Here is a 22,293-nt window from a genome sequence, read left to right on the forward strand (position 1 = left end):
TCAGAGAAAAGGTGAGCAAGAGGCAACATGATAGAAGTTTATAAAATTATGCATGGCATGGAGAAAGTGGATTGAGGAACATTTTCCTCCCTCTCTCATAACACTAGAATTCATGAACACCTAAAGAACCTGAATGTTGGAAGATTCAGGACAGACAAGAGAAAGGACTTCTTCACACAGCACGTAATTTATGGAATTTGCTCCCACAGGAGGCAGTGATGGCCACCAACTTGGATGGCTGTAAAGGAGGGTTAGACAAATTCATGGAGGAGGAGAGGGTTAATGGTGGCTATGAGCCACAACGCCTATGGTCCATGGTCCATATGCTCCATGGTCGGAGGCAGTAATGTTTCTGAACATTACCATCGGAGAGGAGAGAGGGCTCTTGGGCTCAGATCCTGCTTCTGGGCTTCCCAGAAGAGGCATCTGGTTGGCCACTGTGAGATCAGGATGCTTGGCTAGATGGGCCATTAGCCTGATCCAGCAAGTTCCTCTTATGCTCTTAGCTTTGGCCGAATTATACCGCATTACTGGCTCCAACGTATTTTTATTCTGCCAGCGCCCAGGAGAGGTTTGAGGAACTGTCTAGCCTACAGTGGCAAACTTCCCTCTCCAGCAGCATCACTTCAAAGACCCCAGGATTGCCTCCCCCGGTTGTGGTTTCAAGGGAGCAAGAAACCCATGTGCAGGATTCCCATACGTCTCATGCTTGTCTGCACGGAAGGAAAGAAGGGAGGAAGGAAGGAAAGATCCGCATAACGTGTGAAGCAGCCACATATGACACACCACACAGTGCTGGAAGCCCGTACATCCAGGACAGCAACGAGTAGACTTCCTCGTAAAGCACTGAAGTTATTATCACGCCAAACTCCTCTCTCTCTGCCTCCACAGCTGCAGAACATCCTCCTCTTCTCCCACAACTGCAAAGCATCATTAGGGAGGGCTGCCGCCTGATTAGTAACAGACAGAAGCATTTCAGCAGAGATCCTGCCTCCTGTAAAGCTAAGCTGCCCTTTGATCTCAGGACCCGCTCACGCTCTGCATATCCCTCCATGGAAGCCACCCTAACAGCCCAGAGCCAATTTAATTCACTCCAGGAAGCATCTCATTGGATCAAGGCTGGCCATGTACACAGGTTTAATCTATAGAGGAAGGGCGATTTCTGTACACCACAAAAGCTCGGGGTTAATAGCCCAGTGGATTAGAGGATTGCAGAAGCAGATCCCGCTCTTAACCCCAGGGCACTGCAAGTTAAAAGGGAATCAGGCCAAGGGCTGAGGCTCCAGAGACAGAAGAGCTGGTTCTGCGTCCAGCCTACAGCTGCTTAATGCTCTCTACATTCCTCCAGCACTAAGCAGCTTTCTCCAACCTGGTGCCCTCCAGATGATTTGGGCTTCCACTCTCATCAGCTCTAGCATCATACAGCTGCGCTGACGGGGGCTGATGGGGAAAGGCTGGCACCGAGATCTTCCTTTGCAAACAGTCTTGGAAGTTTTAAAAACCTACAGACCAGAAACACCCCAAACCTACACCAAAGGAAAGAACATGCAACTGCTTGAATATAGGCTAATAGAGAAAATACAAGCAAAAGGAAGGCGATTTTCCAAAGACAGTTTTGACAACAGCACATTTGGCAAAACTGGGGAGCAGGAACAAGAGGCTGATCAGCCCCAAAAGACTCCCAACTGCTGCTTCCTTTCCATTCTCAGTCAGCCATACTTAAAAAAACGACAGCTATGGGATGAAATCCACCACTGCCATGGTCCTCAGAGGTATGCATCAATCCTTTTGGGTTGATGCAGCAAGGAAATTATTAAGTTCTTTGTATTCTAAACTGGCAAAAGGCCTGAGAGCTCAATCTATCTACTGGAGAGAGATTGATGGGAGTCAGGTGGGGGTGGGCGGGGCGGGGGAGAACAAAAATACGTCCCCTTGGCACACACCCCTTCTCTCTCTCCTTTTCCTGCTGAAAATGAGGAGGGAGGTACCGTCCCTTTCGACCCAGTATTACAATTCCTGCTGCAAAAGGAACAAAATGTTGCAAGGCTGGACCAGCTCTGCGTCATTACCTGTCCTCGAGACCAGAAAAACGAAGCTTAAACAGAAGAGTATAATTTTATAACAAGGCAACTGTGTGGTCCATTCTTATCATGCCTTGCTGGAATGAGGAAATGTTTTTGTTTTTTAAAATGAGCTGCCACCAGATACCCACCTCCTTCCATTTTTGCCAGCAGTAAACCAGGTTAGCAATGCTGGGAGATAAGAGAATCTCTCTCCTTGGTTACATCAGCTGAAAATGGGAGCAGCTGAACAAGAGGTGACCTAAAAGTGGTTTAAAAATGAGAAACCCCAATCGCAGAGACCCCTGGCAGCCACACCTCCTGCAGCCTCAGAAATTAATCAAAAGAAAGTTCCAATGTTAACTGCTGGGGAGGGGGAGACCGCCAAACGGCAGTACAGTATTTGTATTTTATTTGTTTGCAAGGATTAGGGGAATTAAGAGTGAGCCTGCAGACAAGCTGGAGGAATCTGTGCCAGCAGGCAGCCACCACAGGGCAGAGGCAATGCAGTGCAGTGGTTAGTGTTGAGCTGGGAGAGGGGCTGTCACTTAAATAGTCACCCTGCAGGAGTGAACAGCTGGCCAAATCCAAGCTTTCACACACAAGGCAGATTGCAGCCTTGGACCAAGAGGGACTCGTAAAGGTAAAGGTACCCCTGACCGTTAGGTCCAGTTGCGGACAACTCTGGGGTTGCGGCGCTCATCTTGTTTTACTGGCCGAGAGAGCCGGTGTATAGCTTCCGGGTCATGTGGCCAGTATGACTAAGCCGCTTCTGGCGAACCAGAGCAGCACACAGAAAACGCCACTTACCTTCCCGCTGGAGCGGCACCTATTTATCTACTTGCACTTTTTGGCGTGCTTTCGAACTGCTAGGTTGGCAGGAGCTGGGACCGAGCAATGGGAGCTCACCCCGTCGTGGGGATTCGAACTGCCAACCTTCTGATCGGCAAGCCCAGGGGTCAGCAACCTTTTTCAGCCGTGGGCCGGTCCACCGTCCCTCAGACCATGTGGTGGGCCGGACTATATATTTTTGGGTGGGGTGGGGGTGGGAATGAACGAATTCCTATGCCCCACAGATAACCCAGAGATGCATTTTAAATAAAAGCACACATTTGACTCATGTAAAACACCAGGCAGGCCCCACAAATAACCCAGAGGTACATTTTAAATAAAAGGACACATTCTACTCATGTAAAAACACGCTGATTCCCGGACCGTCCACGGGCCAAACTGAGAAGGCGATTGGGCCACATGCAGCCCATGGGCTTTAGGTTGCCTACCCCTGGGCAAGCCCTAGGCTCAGTGGTTTAGACCACAGCGCCACCCGCGTTTGTTATTTATTGCATTTATTGCCCAAGAGGAGCTCAAGAAGCCAAAGAGCCAAGGCCACAGAGAAGCGTTTGACACGTGCTTTTTGACTGACACCCAGCCACACGGGAAGGCAAAGAGTGGCAGGTGGCATCGAGCACATTTACATTTTACAACTTAATGAACTCACCACTCAAGGCGGACGTTGTGTTCTCCACGGCCTGGCACACAGCTAATACAATACCTAGAGAAGGAAAGATAGCCAGGTTTGAAAACAGGGATCATTTGAGAGCGTCAAGAGAGTTTACTTTAAAAGCTTTGGCTACTGAAAATCCCACCATGACAAGCATTTTCATATTGCGTCAAAAACAAACAAACAAACCCCACCCTTATTATTCAGGTATATCTGCAACCCAAAGTCAACACCCAAAACACTCTGATGCAACCCAGCAATGGTGAAAATTTAGGGTTGTGATTCAAGGCCTGCATACCATGCTGACTTCCAATATAGTTACCTCTAAGTAAACGTACAGAAGACTGGTGGGCTGCATGGCTCAAACTATGTTCCCCCTTCAAATATTATGTGCAAGTTCTGCACATGATCAAAGGCCAAAGAGTGGATCCTGCAATCCGCTACTTCGTAATCAAATTAACAAAGATGAATGGATTTCTTGGCAAGAGCACATGGCGGGGTGACTAAAGTCAGAGCTACTCAAGACTTTAATCCGGTCTTCAACCTTCTCAGATTCAGGAGTCACTTTTTAAAACACAACTAATAAAATGGGACCTGATTTTAATTGCCCTTTGCAGCAGTTGAAGGTTATTACATACAGGAAATAAAATAATAAATAATAATAATAATAATAATAATAATTTATTATTTATACCCCGCCCATCTGGCCGGGTTCCCCCAGCCACTCTGGGCGTCTTCCAAAAAAACAGAAATTCTAAAATACAGAAATCCATCAAACATTAAAAGCTTCCCTAAACAGGGCTGCCTTGAGATGCCTTCTAAAGGTCTGGTAATTGTTCTCTTTGACCTCTAGTGGGAGGGCATTCCACAGGGTGGGTGCCACTACCGAGAAGGCCCTCTGCCTGGTTCCCTGTAACTTGGCTTCTCGTAATGAGGGAACCGCCAGAAGGCCCTCGGAGCTGGACCTCAGTGTCCGGGCAGAACGATGGGGGTGGAGACGCTCCTTCAGGTATACCGGACCGAGGCCGTTTAGGGCTTTAAAGGTCAACACCAACACTTTGAATTGTGCTCGGAAACGTACTGGGAGCCAATGTAGGTCTTTTAGGACCGGTGTTATGTGATCTCGGCGGCCGCTCCCAGTCACCAGTCTAGCTGCCGCATTCTGGATTAGTTGTAGTTTCCGGGTCACCTTCAAAGGTAGCCCCACGTAGAGCGCATTGCAGTAGTCCAAGCGAGAGATAACTAGAGCATGCACCACTCTGGAGAGACAGTCACTGGGCAGGTAAGGACTCAGCCTGCGTACCAGATGGAGCTGATAAACAGCTGCCCTGGACACGGAGTTGACCTGTGCCTCCATGGACAGCTGTGAGTCTAAAATGACTCCCAGGCTGCGCACCTGGTCTTTCAGGGGCACAGTTACCCCATTCAGGACCAGGGAGTCCTCCACACCCGCCCGCCTCCTGTCCCCCACAAACAGTACTTCTGTCTTGTCAGGATTCAATCTCAATCTGTTAGCCGCCATCCATCCTCCATCCTCCAAAGGGTGTTTGTTTTTTTAAAAGAGTAACTTGATGTGTTTCAGGAGCAAAGAAACTTCATCTGATAGCGTCCCTGATTAGGACAACTCCATGGGATGGAAGTAGGACCGGGGGAGAAATTTGTTCTGTTTGCATTTTAATATGCACCAAATTTGCAAATGCAACTGAAATGCAGCTGTATTTCAAAATTCATACATCCGATTTTTGCAGTGCAATTAAAAATGCATTAAAAATATGTATAGTAAAGGAAAGGCATACAAAATTGGGCATCAGTGGAAATAACATACTGGACCAACTACATTACATTACGGGAAAGTGCTTGCCAAAAAGCGTATACCAGGCAACAAAATCCATCTGTTAGGTGGGCAGGGCCACAGGCAGAAGTGGACACAGGAACTTTCACTAGCAAGTGGGATGGCGAACAGCATTTGCTTCACATTGTTCCTTTGATTTTGCTGGAGGTGCCAGCTGGGAAGGAAGAGGAGTTGGGGGCTGACCCAATCCCTGGAATGGCTCAGAACGGCACCAGCGAAGACACTGGCTCAGATCCCGACCACGACAAGGCAGCGCTTGGGCGAGCCAAACAGCAATCCATAAATATGCCAACAGCATCACCGGGCGTGATGGGAAAAGCTTTGGAAGTGCTTTCGCTGACCTCATCCTTGGGATCGGTGCCCACCATGATTCAAGCTGGGGCAGAGATCATGACATCCCCCCGCCCCACAGAAGAGGCACCTCTCCAGCTCAGCCGGGGTTCAGCACCCACAGAAAAACACACAGAGAGAACTCATTAGCTATTAAAAGTTATTAAAAGACCGATGGACCCATGCGGTTCAAAGGAAGAGTCCTTGGGGGCATCAGAGGGCACAAGAATGCCAGGCAAGCGCTTCCAATGGATTCTCAAAACACTGAACTACAAAAACTGGCTTTCACACACAGCTGGTCTTAGTGAACCCCTCCCGGGGGAGGGGGCAGGGAAGGGAATCTTTATTTTAATGCACGTATATCTAAGGAGCTGCCTTACCCCAAATCAGAGCGCTGGACCAGCATTTGGGAGTGGCAGCTGCTTGCCGAGGTCTCAGAAACAGATCGCTCTTGGCCCAGCTGCCAACCATGAGTCTCCGCAGTCTTCTCCAGCTTGCTTGCCCTGCAGCTGGTTTAGACTACAGTGCCCACCAGTCCCAGCCAATGCTCATGGATGATGGGATTTGTAGTATGAATGTACATAGTATGTGTGCCTGGCGCCTTCATTACATATCTTTAGGCGCCAGGTGGCGCTGTGGGTTAAACCACAGAGCCTAGGGCTTGTTGATCAGAAGGTTGGCAGTTTTAATCCCTGCGACGGGGTGAGCTCCCGTTGCCTGGTCCCAGCTCCTGCCCACCTAGCAGATTGAAAGCAGATCAAAGTGCAAGTAGATAAATAGGCACCGCTACAGCGGGAAGGTAAACGGCATTTCCGCGCGCTGCTCTGGTTTGCCAGAAGCGGCTTTGTCATGCTGGCCACATGACCTGGAAGCTATACGCCGGCTCCCTCGGCCAATAATGTGAAATGAGTGCTGCAACCCCAGAGTCGGTCACGGCTGGACCTAATGGTCAGGGGTCCCTTTACCTTTTTTACTATTTGCCTAATTAAACAATCCATGGCCTTTTAAACTGTGGCGGGCAGGGGGTTGTTGTTTTTGTTTGTTATTATGGTATGCATTTTTATGTTTTTATATTATAAACTGCACTCACTGGGATCTTTGGATGAAGGGTGGAATAGTAATTCAATAAATAAAATAATAAATCCATAAATTACACAAACATACATAAACGGTGAAGGAAGCCAAGGTTGAATTACTGGTTTTGTTTTGTTTTGTTTTAACTGGAGAGGCCATTGTGGTCCCAGTCCCCGGAGCGATCAGTCACCTCAGTACTGTCAACTCTGACCAGCAGCGTCTCTCCTGGGTTTCAGGGTCTCTCTCCCAGCCATCCTTGGATGAGCCTGAGATTTCCTGCAAAGCCAGCTCTGCTCCTGAGCTAAGGGCTTAAGGCCTTTCCCTACTGACAGAAAACCCTACAGCACCCCATATTTCCAAGGGGGCTCTTGTTCAAACACTAACCAGGCCTGCCCTCTGCTTAACTTGCAGCTGCTTTCAAGCTGGTGTGCCTTTGCGGGCGGGCGGGGGGGGGGGAGAGGGGTGCTGAGGCAGGGCTGGGAATTCCAGAGCAGGGGGAGGAAGAGAAAATGTTCCTCATGCCCCAAGACCGAATGATCAGGTCCACCCAGATGCATGGCAAAGCCCACATGAGTCACCCTGGTTCGGTTAATCCAGAATAAAGGCCCCTCCTTAATTCTGCTCTTGAAAGAGACACGAGAGTGGTTTTGAGGAAACTTTTCTGACAGTCTTCTTGGGACATGAGAGTCCATGCAGGAAGCAAAGGCAAGCCGTCTCATTGCAGTCTGGATTCCCCTCCCTATCCCCCACCCCACCCCAACATGAGTTCACACTCCAACTTCTCTTAATCATCAAATTTTTGCAGTGCAGGAAGACTCCCCAAGCTGACAGGACACACTCTCAACCAGAGACAGGCAACCTTTTGAGCTTGGTGTGTCAAAATTCGCCAAAAAAACCAAGCATAACTTGAAGTGTGTCACTTCAAGGGAAAAAAAACCCATTAATTTCACGTTATTTATAGTTTAAACAACAAAAATGTATAATTGTAATATATAACTGTATTTAATAAACCAAAAACTAATTATTTAACCAAACCAAACCAAAAACCCCTTACTTATCACAAAGTGCCCAGAGTTGCTGCGCTTTTTTTGGGGGGGGGGGAAGAGAACAGAAATAAATGACAAATAATACCTTCGCTGGAACTAACACGCAGCACCGACATAGTCTGCCAAAGCGCCAGAAAAAGCAGCACAGAAAGGGTTAAAAAACAATCTCTGGCTACCAGCAACAACAACAGCAAAAAAGGATCTGGGTTTTAACAGCGGAGACAAGCTGTAGAAGCAGGAGAACAAATGGGGGGGGGCAACAACAACAGCGTGAATGGGCCGATGGGGCGCGTGCCAGCAGTGAGGGCTCTGCGTGTCACGTCTGACTCGCATGTCAGAGGTTCGGCATCACTGGCTTAGGTCGTGCTGCTGGGTGACCACTCCTTTGGCCTTCTGCTCTTCACCCAGGGTCTCAGACAGATGAGCCAATGGGCCGACTCTAGGCTGCTTTCTACATTCCCTTCAAAATCCTGGCACCCTCAGAGTTCAGAAGCTGCCTGGTTCCACAAGAAGGCGTGTGTGTGACACCGGCTCTCTGACCAGCTTGCAGTCGCTTTGTCAAGAATGCAGGATTGGGTCTTCGGAACTGAGCAGCAGTAGAGAAGGCAGCATTTTGGCCTGTCAGTCAAGCCTCTTGCAGAAGATTCCACAGTGAAGTACAGTAAGATCACAATCTATGCCCATTTAACTGTCGCGAATTCGACCACATAGAATTGTAAGGGTCCCAAGGGCCATTTAGTCCAACCCCCTGCAATGGAGGGATTAAATCCAAGCAAGGGCAAGAGGTTAAAAGCTCTTGTTGTGTGGTGTCTGCTTGGGTTACCGGACATAGAGTTTCTAAGCACTTCTTCTTACTAGGAGGGTGGGGGCAAGGCTTGCTCAGTGCACCGGCTCTGGGATGCTCTCCTGAGATCTTGAGGGGGGCACCTGACTTCTTATGAGATCTTGCAGGAGCATCTTTCCAGGGATGAGGGCCCAGCACACCTTGCCCACCAAGCAGACCTGGCGCGGAAAGAGCTTTCAAATTCTCTGCTTTGCTGGGCAAAGTCCGCTCAGCACTCAATCCCTGGGAGTCCTGGGGATTCTCTCTCCCTTCCCTTCACCCACTAAGCAGCTCCAAGGGTTTGGTATACCGTACATGGTTTTCGTGCAGTCGTGGAACCCTTGGACCCAGACCCCCACGTAATATGCAGTTGAACTGTACCCAGATGGGGGTGATGGAGGGAGCGGAAAGAAGAGACGGGTTGGCGATCCAAGGCAGTTATTCCTTTTTTTTTTGGTTAAATAATTTTTATTAGTTTTCAGTTATAAAAATCCAATACTGTATATGCCACATTCTATCAATACCATATTACCCTGCACATTTCTTGTTAACATTAAAAAATAACCAAAATACCCCCCAATCCCCAGACTTCCCTCCACCCCCTCTTCTGGTTCTTTAAATGTACGAAATCTCACATTCCAAATCCTTTCCCCCAATTTTCCAACTAAACAAATTTCTAATATACTGCACAGATATTTTAAATATTCAAACTGCTTTATGCACTACACATCTATGCTTACAGACTATTTCCCCTTTTAAAATTATCCTTATTGTTGCTTTTTGCAAGTGTTTAATCCATGTCTGCTGATGTCCTGATTTATTTACAACCACTGGCCCCTAAATAAAAACCATTTCCCATTTCATTTTCCACGAGAAATCTGCATCTGCTCCAGCAAGTTACGTTCGCAGGGCATCAAACCCAACAAGAATGGCATCCCTGAGATGCTCTTGTGTTGCCTGTTTAGGTTGCACAAAGTCACTTTGCACTCATTCTATTTTCTTACTTTGGCATATTTAAACCTCCTCCGGAAGAGGCTTCCCATTAGGACAATTCCCAATTTCAGCCCCCCCCTTCCTTCCAAATTTCTCTCTGTCTCCACGACTGTGATTTCACCAAAATTTCTCTAACTCACGGCAGTTATTCCTACAGCATATTGAGAACTGTGCAAACACACAAACACACACACACATACACAAACTGTTCTACTGAATTACATGGGGTTTCCGAGACAAAACAAGCAACTGGTGTGTCAGCGCAGGCCACAGCAGCACAACAAAGCACTGAGCAGCGCAGCACCAGGGAATATGTTTGCACACCAACTCCCCAATCACAGCCGCATACAAGGGGACATAATTGGAAGCAGGAGCAAGGGAAGTGCAACCACAACAGAGGTCTGCCTGCCTGGAAGGAGACACGGCAGGACCACAAAGGAGGAGGAGGGCCTCCTGGAAGGAGAGAAAACTTCGTTTCCCAGCTTAATTCAGAGGACGTTCACGGCAGCTGTTCCAAAAATGTAAACGGCACGAAACAAGCCAGCAAAGGTGATCCCACCAACGTTTCTGTCCCAGACAACAACAGCAATCCGAACAGAAAACCATCCCCTTACCATTCAGGATTCTTTAAGAGCAGGAAAAGAATCTTTTGCAAACGCTGCACTGTGCCACTTTGCACCACACTGTTAGGCTAACCTCTCACAAACCGGGCTGTGTGCACACTACGTTGGCAAGATTTCAATTCTGAAACCACACCAAAGTCTCTGGCGAGAAAAGAGGTATCTCACAATCACAGCGAGCAAATTGTCCCCGGTGTAATGAAATATGCAGCGTGGTAGAGCATTTAGAGCAGGCATCCCCAAACTGCGGCCCTCCAGATGTTTTGGCCTACAACTCCCATGCTCCCTAGCTAACAGGACCAGTGGTCAGGGATGATGGGAATTGTAGTCCAAAACATCTGGAGGGCCGAAGTTTAGGGATGCCTGATTTAGAGTGTCGGACTACCGTAGGACCTGGGAGAGGACAGGGTTCCAATCCCCGCTCAGTCATAAAGCTCACTTAGGATAGTTTCTGCCTCTCAGCCTAACCTGCCCTACAGGGTTGTTGTGCAGAATAAATGAGGAGGGTGGGAACCATGCATGCCCCACCTTGAGCTCCTTGGGGGCGGGGGAAAGGTGGGAAATAAATGCAATAAATAAATAAACCAAATTTATTGTCATGCAACTCTACAATTATGTATGATGGAGGCAGTGGGACCCTGGAAGGAACACCCTCTCCCACTCACATGGACTGGTAATCATGCTGGCCCACTGCTCTAGAAGGCCACATTCAAGCCTATCGCTGCCACAAACACTTGAGACCTGGAAGCATTTACTTTATCTGAAAGGGTTCTGGTCTTCTAGCTGCAGATTTCAGGTCCATGAGAAAATTCTGCCCTCCCTTAGAATTTCACAAGATGAGCAAAGCTATGCAACGTTCGGAGCTGCTATTACAGTAATGTACGTCAGTGTGCTAATATACCATGTCCCAGTTGTCTTGTAATGCTGGCATAACAGCACAGATTGTGACTTCATGCCTTGGCAAAAGGAGCCTCTTGAAGACCGTCTGTGGAGAGGACCAAAGAGGGCTGGTGGGACGGGACAGGGGAATGAGCATAAGAACATACAAAGAGCCTGCTGTATCAGGCCAGTGCCCCATCTATCTATTCCAGCATCCTTTTCTCACCGTGGCTGACCAGATGCTTGTGGGAAATCCACAAGCAGGATTCGAGCACACAAGAGCCCTCTCCCCTCCTGGAGTTCCCACCAGCCAGTCTTCATGGCTGGAAACCATCACTATTCCTCTCCTACACGACTTTGTCCAATCCTCTTTTAAAGCCATCCAGGTTGGCGACCATGACTACCTCCCGTGGGAGAGAGCTCCACAGTTAAGTATAGGAATGGGACCAAACCCTGAGGATTCTGCCCAAAGGGGAAAGAAAGGGCACCAACACACCTTCCTCTCTCTCAAAAAATTCAAGGATCCATCATTTTAGTCGAGGACCCAGGTGACTGTGCACAGTGCCATACGACCACGATTCTACAAAACAAACGCAGCACTGAGCAATTGCTCAAGCAATTTGCAAAGTCAAATAAGGAAAAGCACAATGAGTAGGCACAGACCAAGTCAATGCAAAGCGATTCTGTGGGATGTAAAGGCAAAACATTTGCAGCTGAAAGAAAAGAGGCCTTCCTAAGTTCTTCGGAAGAGGGTGTGTGTATGTGTATACGCCCCCTCCCAGAGCCCTTGCCCTGGAAAAAAAAACCGCTGGGCTTTGCTTAAGCAATTTTGGGAGGCAAAGAATGAGTGAGGAACAATACAGTGTGTTCCTCTTTTTCCTCAGTCAACTGGGGAATGGCAGCACAATTTTCTGCTTCAGGAGCAGTATACGGTCATTCTTGGTTTCGTTGATGCAAGTGGCAGAGAGAAGCTGAACTATGAAGTCCAGAATGTTCTGAAGCCACTGTGTGACCTACAGTGTGAACCTTCTGCATGAATATACGAGAGCAGTCCTGGCCATCCAGGTGCCCTCCAGATGTTTTGGACTACAACTCCCAACAGCCTCAGTTGGGCTCCTACCAGTGTGAGCACTGCATGGTCATGGTGGAAGTTGAAGTCCAAAACATCTGGAAGGCATCTAGTGGGAGAAGAGGGCTCTACAAGGCCATGGCCTGATCAGAGACGGTCTGCAACAGCAATGCGATCACCATACCAAGCTAAGAACAAAAAAAGGAGCCTTTTAAGGTAGTTCAGCTTGAGCCTCCTACTAAAATGAGGAGCAGACTAGCAAGCAAATTGGTGATAGAAGGGAGGTGTGAATTGGGGGAGAGGGGTCTTCTCCAGTTCATCCTCTTTCTACAAAACTATACCAGCTGCCTTTCTGAACATTACCTGGGGTTCCCATAGGGATGGAAAGATGGACAGTCTGATAGCATTTCCCAAAAGTATGCCACAGCCAAGTCGAGCTTCTCAAAGTCACCTCCATCCCCTCCCCCCAAAGACTCTGGCCTTCCAGAGGGAAACAAAAGCGTAACGTCGCTAGATGGTTTGTTTTCCCCACTGCGAGGTCTCCATGGGTGGCCATGGGACCCAAATCCTGGTTAGACTACTCAGAAGACCAAGATGCACCCAAATATCCCCCATGAGACCACCACCAAGAAGGCAGAGGGTTCAACTAGATGTATATTATATTCTCAAGTCAGATGGCTAGACAGACAGCAGAGGAATGATGAAGGGAAGCGCCAGAGGTTTAACCTTGGGAGGCAAAGTCACTGCAAAAGTTTAAGAATGGCTAAACCAGTGGTTCCCAAACGTATGGTTCCATAAACTCATCCCCTGTGCCGCCTAGCCTAGCCTGGCCTGGCCTGGCCTGGCCTGGCCTGGCTTGGCTTGCATGACCCACTAAGGCAGTGTTTCCCAACCAGTGTGCCTCCAGATGTTTTGGGACTACAACTCCCATCATCCCTAGCTAGCAAGACCAGTGGTCAGGAATGATGGGAGTTGTAGTCCCAAAACATCTGGAGGCACACTGGTTGGGAAACACTGCACTAAGGAATATAATAACACAATAAAATTCAAGATAGCAACAATTAACCACACATCTATTCAAAACACAATTAAACCCGTTTATTTTAATTAGTGCAACAAAGCTGATGAACTTGATCCAGCGATATCAACTTTTCAAAGTCTGATAGTCATTTACATCCTCAGTGCCCCCTGCATCCCCTTGCCTCTCAGTGCCCCCACTGGCTCCCAGTGGGAGGGATCACTCATTTTGGGAACCCCTGGGCTACATCCCAGTCACCTGCAGATGGTGGGGCTCACAATCTCTCGCACCAAAGCCCCCATCAGCCGTTGTGGCTGAGGTTGATGGGAGGGCTTGCTGATCAGAAGGTCGGTGGTTCGAATCCCTGTGACGGGGTGAGCTCCCGTTGCTTGGTCCCAGCTCCTGCCAACCTAGCAGTTCGAAAGCACATCAAAATGCAAGTAGATAAATAGGAACCGCTACAGCGGGAAGGTAAACGGCGTTTCCGTGTGCTGCTCTGGTTTGCCAGAAGCGGCTTTGTCATGCTGGCCACATGACCTGGAAGCTATACGCCGGCTCCCTTGGCAACCCCAGAGTCGGTCACGACTGGACCTAATGGTCAGGGGTCCCTTTACCTTTACCTTTAGGTGTCTTCAGCTACATGTAAAGGGAAGTTGTCCTGTATATATAATAAGCAGATATAACAGATGGTTTTATATTATAATAATGCTGCCTACCAAGGGAGAAATGCAGTTCAAGAGGAGCTGCAATCTGTAAGGAACTGGCTGTGCCTTCCCACTTCACACATGGCCAGTTGGCATCTTAAGCGCCCAAATGCACCTGAAAGTCTCTTTACTCAACTAGCAAAACTGACAAGTTTCGGTGGCCTGAGCGAGGAGCATTATGTGCCAAGAGAAACCCAGCAGTGAAGGGTGGAGCTGCTCCTGGGAACAGAAAAGCGAGCAAGAGGAAAATGGAGCAACGCAACAGGATTTCAGCCTCCTTTTCCTTGGAAATTCACACACAAACATGTCACAACCCTTCCATGCGGCAAAGCAGGCCACGGTTTGGAAACCCACAATAACCAGCCCTGATTTCAGCTAGCAAGCTGTTCTGTGTACTTGGGTAAATGGCAGCGGTGGGTATAAATTCAAGAAGGGAAATGTAAATTAAAAGAGACTCGCCACTTGTTCTTCAAAATACAGTCGTCCCTTGGTTATCAAACGCCTTGGTACTCGGACGTTTTGGCTTCCAAATGCTGCAAAAGTGAGTGTTCCAAACGTTTTTTGGAACGTGAACGTCTGACGTGGCTTCCACGGCTTCCGACTGAGTGCAGAAAGCTCACACCGCCAATCGGAAACTGCACCTTGGTTTTCGAACCGTTCCGGGAGTCAAACAGACTCCTGGAACGGATTTAAGTTTGAAAACCAAGGTGCCGCTGTATACAAAATCTCAGTTGCAAGCAAACACTGCTATAGAAACCTTAAAAAAGGAATCTAACAACAATTTTCAATTGCTCCATTTCCCTCCTTGCCCATTTTGCTGTTCTCTGAACATTCACATGGACATTTCAAACAAACAATGAAATCTGGCGACTTTGGGGTAACTTGCTGCCCCAGGTATATGCTGTAAATACAGCAGGAAATTCTGGGACATGTCTCCTAGGGCTATGTGTTACTTCATGTGGGGAAGGGCTGTAGCTCAGTGCACTTGCTTGGCATGCAGACGGTTCAATCCTTGGCATCTCCAGGTGGGCTGACAGAGACTCCAGCCAGAAACCCTGCTGAGCCACTGCCAGTCAGTTTGGACAATAGTGAGGTGGATAAGGCAGCTTGCTATGATCAGTGGCACCCCCTAAAAATACCAGTGGGGTTCCTCGTGCAGTTAGGCTGGCCTAATTAAAAGCCAAAGTACGTTTCTGAGCACAATTCAAAGTGTTGGTGTTGACCTTTAAAGCCCTAAACAGCCTCGGTCCCATATACCTGAAGGAGCGTCTCCACCCCCATCATTCAGCCCGGACACTGAGATCCAGTGCCAAGGGCCTTCTGGCGTTCCCTCATTGCGAGAAGTGAGGTTACAGGGAACCAGACAGCGGGCTTTCTTGGTAGTGGCACCCGCCCTTCCAACAGATGTCAAGGAAATAAGCAGCTATCCTATTTTTAAAAGACATCTGAAGTCAGCCCTGTTTAGGGAAGTTTTTAATATTTAATGCTGTATTGTTTTAATATTCAATTGGGAGCCGCCCAGAGTGGCTGGGGAGACTCAGCCAGATGGGCGGGGTATAAATATATTATTATTATTATTATTATTATTATTATTATTATTATTATTAGCACACACCGACAATTAGAGACACCGTCCGTAAAAAACAAACCCGACACTCTGTTAATGCTTACAGGAATTGTTCCATGTTCATCTAAGCATCTCTCAAGGCAACACTATAGGAGCTTTTGCAGAACAAGCTCTGCTTCAACCTCTCATTCTGCTCTGCTATAACAAAAGCTTGTCAGCTCCCCAAAGTGAATCAATATTGCCAGGGTAAAACACACAAGCCTGCAACAGACCAAGGTCAAGATTAACTGGTGGGCTCAATGTACTACAGGGGACAGCCTTTGCAGGCTTCAGGATTCCTAGCCAGGAGAGCAGCTTGAAAAGGAAGAGGTGTGCCAAAGTGCCACAGGGCACTCTCTTACCTCCAATGCCAGTCAATATTCACAAGAAGCTGCTGGGGGCGGCCATTGGGCGTTTTGTGTGTGTGGGGGGGTAACATCTGAGCTGGGAAAGGCCGTGACAAGCTGAGTTTGAATCCTGGCAACACAGAGGCAACTGTGGGTGAGTGGTTCCCACGTCAGAAAAACTGGTCAAGTGCCTATCCTGGAAAGAGCAGGTTTGCATTCTGGAGATCCTTCTGGATGCAGCTCTGTCTCTGGAAACCAAGGAAGCCTCAGTGGTTAGAGCTTAGAAGCATCTTCTACCAGCAGAAACTGGTACAGCAGCTATGACTGTCCCTCGATTGGCAGTGTTTGGCCACAGTCGTTCATGCCATGGTTGCTTCAAGACTGGACTACTGCAATGCACTCTATGTGGGGCTTCCCTTGAGCCTGATCTGGAAGCTGCAGTTAGTGCAGGATGTTGCAGCACAATTGGCGACAGGAGTGAGACCCTGACAGTATATTAACAGGTGTATTGTTCTCACCTTACCCCATATATGCCCACTTGTCCACTTTGATCCATGGAAGTAGCACTACTACAGGTGCCCCACAATACCTGTTCTGCAGTTGTAAGAACTCGATCTTTTAGTGTGGCAGCACCTACACCAGCCTTCCTCAAACTCAGCCCTCCAGATGTTTCGAGACTACAGTTCCCATCATCCCTGACCACTGGTCAGGGATCGCTTGCTAGCTAGCTAGCTAGCTAGCTAGGGATCATGGGAGTTGTAGGCCAAAAACATCTGGAGGGCCGAGTTTGAGGAAGCCTGACCTACACTCTGGAACTCCCTGCCTCTTGAAATGAGGCAGGTATATTCACTATACTCTTTTTGGCACCTGTCCCGAACTTTTTTTTTTAGGTATCCGGACATATAGAAGGTTGATGTGTGTTTTAATCCATTTTTTAAAAAATCAATAAACACCAGTGCTTTAAATAGTTGTTTTTAATTGTTTTTTACTGATAGTTTTATTGCTTTTGTAAACCGCTTTAAGGTTGTATTACAATAAAGCAGCATACAAAGCTTGTAAAATAAATAATCCAGTTTACAAGGCAGTAGAGCAGCCTTTTCCAGCATGGTGCTTGCAGCTGTTTTGGAATGCAACCCCCATCAGGCCTAGGCAGTGGCTGGGAGTACGATACTGCAGCTCTCACTCCCCACCTCTCTTCTTCCCCAGCCTTAAATGATGCGTAACATTATACAGTCGTACCTCGGAAGTCAAACAGAATCCATTCCGAAAGTCCGTTTGACTTCCAAAATGTTCAGAAACCAAGACGCGGCCTCTGATTGGCTGCAGGAAGTTCCTGCGGCCAATCAGAACCCGCGGAACCCGCGTCAGATGTTCAGGTTCCAAAGAACGTTTGCGAACTAGAAATGCTCACTTCTGGGTTTGCGACTTTCGGGAGCAAAAATGTTCGAGTCACAAGGCCTTTGACAACCAAGGTACGACTGTATTGTCTCACACCGAATATAACTGATGTGTAGAAAGGATTCTATGAACAGAAAACAGAGACTTTTGCAACCCAAGAAAATATTCAATAAAAACAATCTGAACAAGAAGAGAAAAGGGGGGGAGCAGTTCAGCAGCAAAACAGGGTTTAGGACATATGAAGTCCAGACTACGCCAGCCTCTGCTTCCCAAAAAGTTAGTCAACAATGCCCAAGCCTTGCCTGCTACACTCAAGTTCGCTGAATAGCGCAGCTGATTCAGCCTCCTGGTCTCTCAAGATGTTCATTAAAATGTGGCGGTTCCGCTTCCCATGCAGGAACGCTCAGCAGAAACTTCTGGGCGCTTTGATCCATCGCTCGCTTTCAGCCAACATTTTATCCAGATGTTACTTGCCAACCATTGTGCCTCTTTAAGCTTTTAATGAAAATAAACAATCCTCTTGTGAAACTTATACCAAATTGCTATTTCTGGTCTCATTAGTATGATGCTAATTTTGACTCCCTCCTCTCATTTTCGCCAGGAAAAAAAAAGGAATAGGATGTCCTTGTGGCCTGGCCTCAGCTACTGTTTTCCTGGGGAACTTCCAGGCCCCCCCCCCAAGTTAGGGAAGCCCTTTCCGTGCAAATCCTTTGATTTAAATTCACTCTGACCTCTTGGCCCTTGAACCTGCACAGGTACTGTATGTCTGGGAGCGATTCACAGCTTTCAACACAGAGCAGTGACAGGGCAGGGCAAATCAACTGAATAAGGCCATTGCAACAGTCTAATCTACAAATCAACTGATAATGCTTGCCTGGGGCTGGTGTACCCAGTGTTTTGCCTTGGGCTACAACTGCCTGCAGAGATTATGTGACACTTCTCTGGATTCCCTGCTTTTGCTTTATTAAAGTTGAAAGAACACAACCCAAATGTGGCATCAAGCGACCTTAATCACACTCACTTCGGAAGACAGCTAAAGCCACAGGGGCCCCTGAAGGACACTACATACCGTTTCGTATCCTGGTCAGAGAGTTAGAAGCTGCAGCACAATTTCAGTTTTCTTCCCAGAAAACATCGACACCTAGAACTGTAAAGAGTAGGTACGGTACACCTTGAGGGTGCATCTCAGTTAGCAACTGTGCTAGTGTACCAAACAGCCTTTAAAGGTAAAGGTAAAGGACTCCTGGACGGTTAAGTCCAGCCAAAGGAAACTCTGGGACTGTGGTGCTCATCTTGCTTTTAGGCTGAGGGAGCCGGCGTTTGCCCACAGACAGCTTTCCGGGTCATGTGGCCAGCAGGACTAAACCGCTTCTGGTGCAACGGAACACCATGATGGAAACCAGAGCACATGGAAATGCTGTTTTCCTTCCCATCACAGCGGTACCTCTTTATCTACTACTTGCACTGGCGTGCTTTTGAACTGCTAGGTTGGCAGAAGCTGGGACAGAGCAACAGGAGTTCACCCCGTTGCGGGGATTTGAACCGCTGACCTTCTGATCGGCAAGCCCTAGGCTCAGTGGTTTAGACCACAGCGCCACCCGCGTCCTATCAAACAGCCTTTAGTTCCATCTGACTATTCCAGCACTGCAAGATAGATCCCTCTTAAGCAGGCAGGAAATGGCCGAAGGTGAGCAGGAATCCTCACTCCAGAACTGGCTTTCAGAAGCAGCCTTGCCCTCACCAAACCTAAATGTTAGGGTACATGTGGCAATTCCAGTTATCATGAAAAAACATGCACTTAAGACACATCATGCTAAAACTGGAACCAAGCAAAGAAGTGGCTGAAGATGAAGATTCTCCCTTCAGATTCTTGTGTTGAATATGCAAAAGTTGGAAGCATGTTCCATGAGAACATGGGAATGAATTGCCAGCGTAGTTTACACCTGTATACCTTTGGCTTTCACCCAAGTTAAAGACATGCTATTTATCCTATAGACTTCTCCAACCTGACACCTTCCAGATGTTTTGGACTACAACCCCCATCAGCCCCAGCCAGCACAGCACAGCACAGCACAGCACAGAGGACTTGTAGTCCACAACATCTGGAGAGCACCAGGCAGGATATGTCCAACTGCTGAAACAAAAACAAAGCTGCAACAAAATGTACGCCTCTTGCATTCTTTGCGGCTGGAAGGGCAACCTCCACTGGTCCCCTCAGCTCCCTCCTAAGGCAGGTTCATCGAGCAAGCCTGCAACATCAATTGACCAAGAGGAGCATTTGTGAATGGACCATTTCTGATACAATGCCCAGGGATGAGTTTCCGCATCACTTCAAATACATTTTGGTTGCATCTCTTTACACATTCTGCTTCCAGCCATCAAAACACGGAGAATAAACCAGCACGATTTGGGTAGGGGGTCATATGCAAAGATTCTTGATTCAAGATCTGGTCCTGTTCCAACCTGTGTCAATTTCGCTTTAATCAAGTACAGCTTTTCTTTTTTAGTTTTCCCTCAAACATATGGAACCAGGACACAGCCCCTCTGCCTTTTCCGAGACCACCCAAACAAATGAGGGAGGCAATATGCAAGTGGGGTATAGAAAGGATAGAAGACATTTCCTAGTGGATAGGGCCCATATTTTTTACATGAGGAATCATGCAAGACTCAATGTTTGAACTGACTCTTTTGAAAATGGTGTGGTTGACAATACTATTGCAAGGCACTATTAAAGTTCCACATTCAGCATCTGTCCACGACTACACATTCACACCTGCAAGTAACCACCTGATGGCACAGGAATCAAACAGGGCATGCATATATGAACTACCTGCAAGAGAAACTGACCAGTTTCATGAACCACCATTTGGAACCCTGCCCCTGAATTTGCTCTGTCTATACCCACCAGGCCACAGATAAACAAGACAAACAAACACCCCCCCCCCGACACACACCCTGAAGCTTATTAATCACAGCTTAAATTTTGCAACCTGGTCCTAAACATGTTTACTCAGCAGCAATTTCCACTTAATTCAACCGCACTTAGGAAATGAGCAATGTGGATAGTTCTGTATTGTGGAAGCATGCAATATGATTTTTAAGGAAGCTCTTTGGGGCAAGGACCAGTCATTTTTGACATATTAATCTAGAGCACCATTTACAAGGATGACACCACCTCAAGCACTCAGCTCTTGGTGTATTTGTGTTGCAAGAGCCTTAAGGCAATTTTCAAGTTCTTCACTGGGGAAATCCTGCGATTCCTTGATGAGAAGATCTGCAACAGCAGGTCAAGGGTTCCTGAAAGGCAGAGCAATCCAACATGTAGCTGCAAGGGGAGCACTGGGTGCAATGTGGGGATACCCTCTCCATAGCTTGTTGGCCAGTGCCAAGACTTATTCCACATGTGCCAAGTATACACCCTAGAAAAGCCTTCCCCAACCTAGTACCCGCTTGATGTTTTGGACCACAACTCCTATCAGCTCCAAGCAGCACGAGGACTGATAGGAACTGCAGTCCGAAACATCTGGAGGGCACCAGGTTGGGGAAGGTTGACCTAGAACATGACCCAGGTTCTCCCATAGGGTTTAGGGATTCCCTGATAGTCAGGCTGCCATGGAAAGATTTGAGAGCCAGTGTTTTAAGAAAGGTGGTCTCAAATCTTTCCATGGGTGAAAAACTGGCTGATGAAAAGGAGATTATTTAAGCATATGCCTGATTAAACAATCTTCATTCATAACACGGAGCTATTAAGATTTCAAAAAAAACAGGAACTGGGAGCAAGGGAGATGTCTTGAACCCGGGAAAGAATTACGATAAAGCCACAGAGTTAAGTGTCTTGCCTTTCGATCCAGAAGGTATCTCCTGCTTCTGGTGTCTCATAACTGAAAGCTATCCAAGCGCCTGGTAACTGGAAGCCAGAGAGGACGTCTAGATATACCAACCGAATACTAACGCTACTATGCCTCTAACCTGAGAAGATAATAGCTGAACTTTTAATCCTTTGCTAAAACCCACTTGCGCTTTTATAGGGCAAGTGGCTCCTTCTTTCCGGATACTTCACCCATGGCTCTCAGGGCCCCCTTCCAAACCCAACAGGTCAGTGTCACACATGAAGCCAGAACCCAAGGGGCCGTTCTCCTCCCCCACACAACTGCCTGGCTTTTATCAGTCTCATTTTAACCTATTATTTCCGCAGCTGATCCGTAGCAGGATTCAGTCCAAAGAACAAACTTCTTAACTGCAACACTTGCTAGTTTTTCAGAGAGTGCGCAGAGAGGAAAAACTGCTGCTTGCTGATCTGAGCTGCTGGAGGGAGAAGCTGGAATATTGTTTATTCGGTTTAATTTATTACACGTTACATAACCTTAATGCCCATACAGGAGTTTGGACCCAAGTCAGCCTTCTTTACACCACAGCAAATCCCCCAACAGCACAAGCTCACACCTAGCAGCAAACACCCATCAGTGTTTTTTAAAAAGTGCCATTTGTTAAATTCTCCTAAACAGCATCTCTGTAATTATCCGGCTATTTCACATTTCAAAAAGATTGCTAATCGCTCGGAACAAAAACAGCCCCAGTCCATATAGTGTGTTCAGGCTGCTTTTGCTGTGTAATTAAAAGGAGGACATTCACAGGTAAGCAAAGTCACCCTAAAAGGCATTTATTTGCCACCCCCTTTTTAAAAAACTGTTTACAAAGAGACAGAAAATACCACGGAGGGTCTGGTAAATAAATGCCTTCCCGTTTCTATTGTTCAGTCACCAAAGCAAATCTAGTAAAGAAACAGGAGGAGGAGGAACAACAGGCAACAGAGAGAAGAAAATACCCCCAAAATGGGGGGGGGGAGGTGGCAGGGAAGCAGAGAAGGAAGAGAGAGGGGACAGATAATCCGATTGCTTCGCTTTATCAGTTAGTGGTGAAGTCTGAGCAGAGATGGATTACTTCGAAAGCCTTGTATGTATTCTAAAGCAGGT

General features: G+C 47.5%; 1 protein-coding gene across 1 annotated transcript in view; it reads right to left on the bottom strand.

The window, feature by feature from the left end:
* TGFA (transforming growth factor alpha) overlaps positions 1-22,293 on the bottom strand; it is a 49,774-nt gene that overhangs the window by 26,451 nt on the left and 1,030 nt on the right. Inside the window, exon 2 of the mRNA XM_035119954.3 lies at positions 3,559-3,612. Coding sequence (XP_034975845.3) covers positions 3,559-3,612 — 54 coding nt within the window. The remainder of the gene's footprint in view (positions 1-3,558; positions 3,613-22,293) is intronic.

This window comes from Zootoca vivipara, chromosome 6 (genome assembly GCF_965207765.1).
Source record: "Zootoca vivipara chromosome 6, rZooViv2.hap1.1, whole genome shotgun sequence".
Classification (NCBI taxonomy): Eukaryota; Metazoa; Chordata; class Lepidosauria; order Squamata; family Lacertidae; genus Zootoca; species Zootoca vivipara.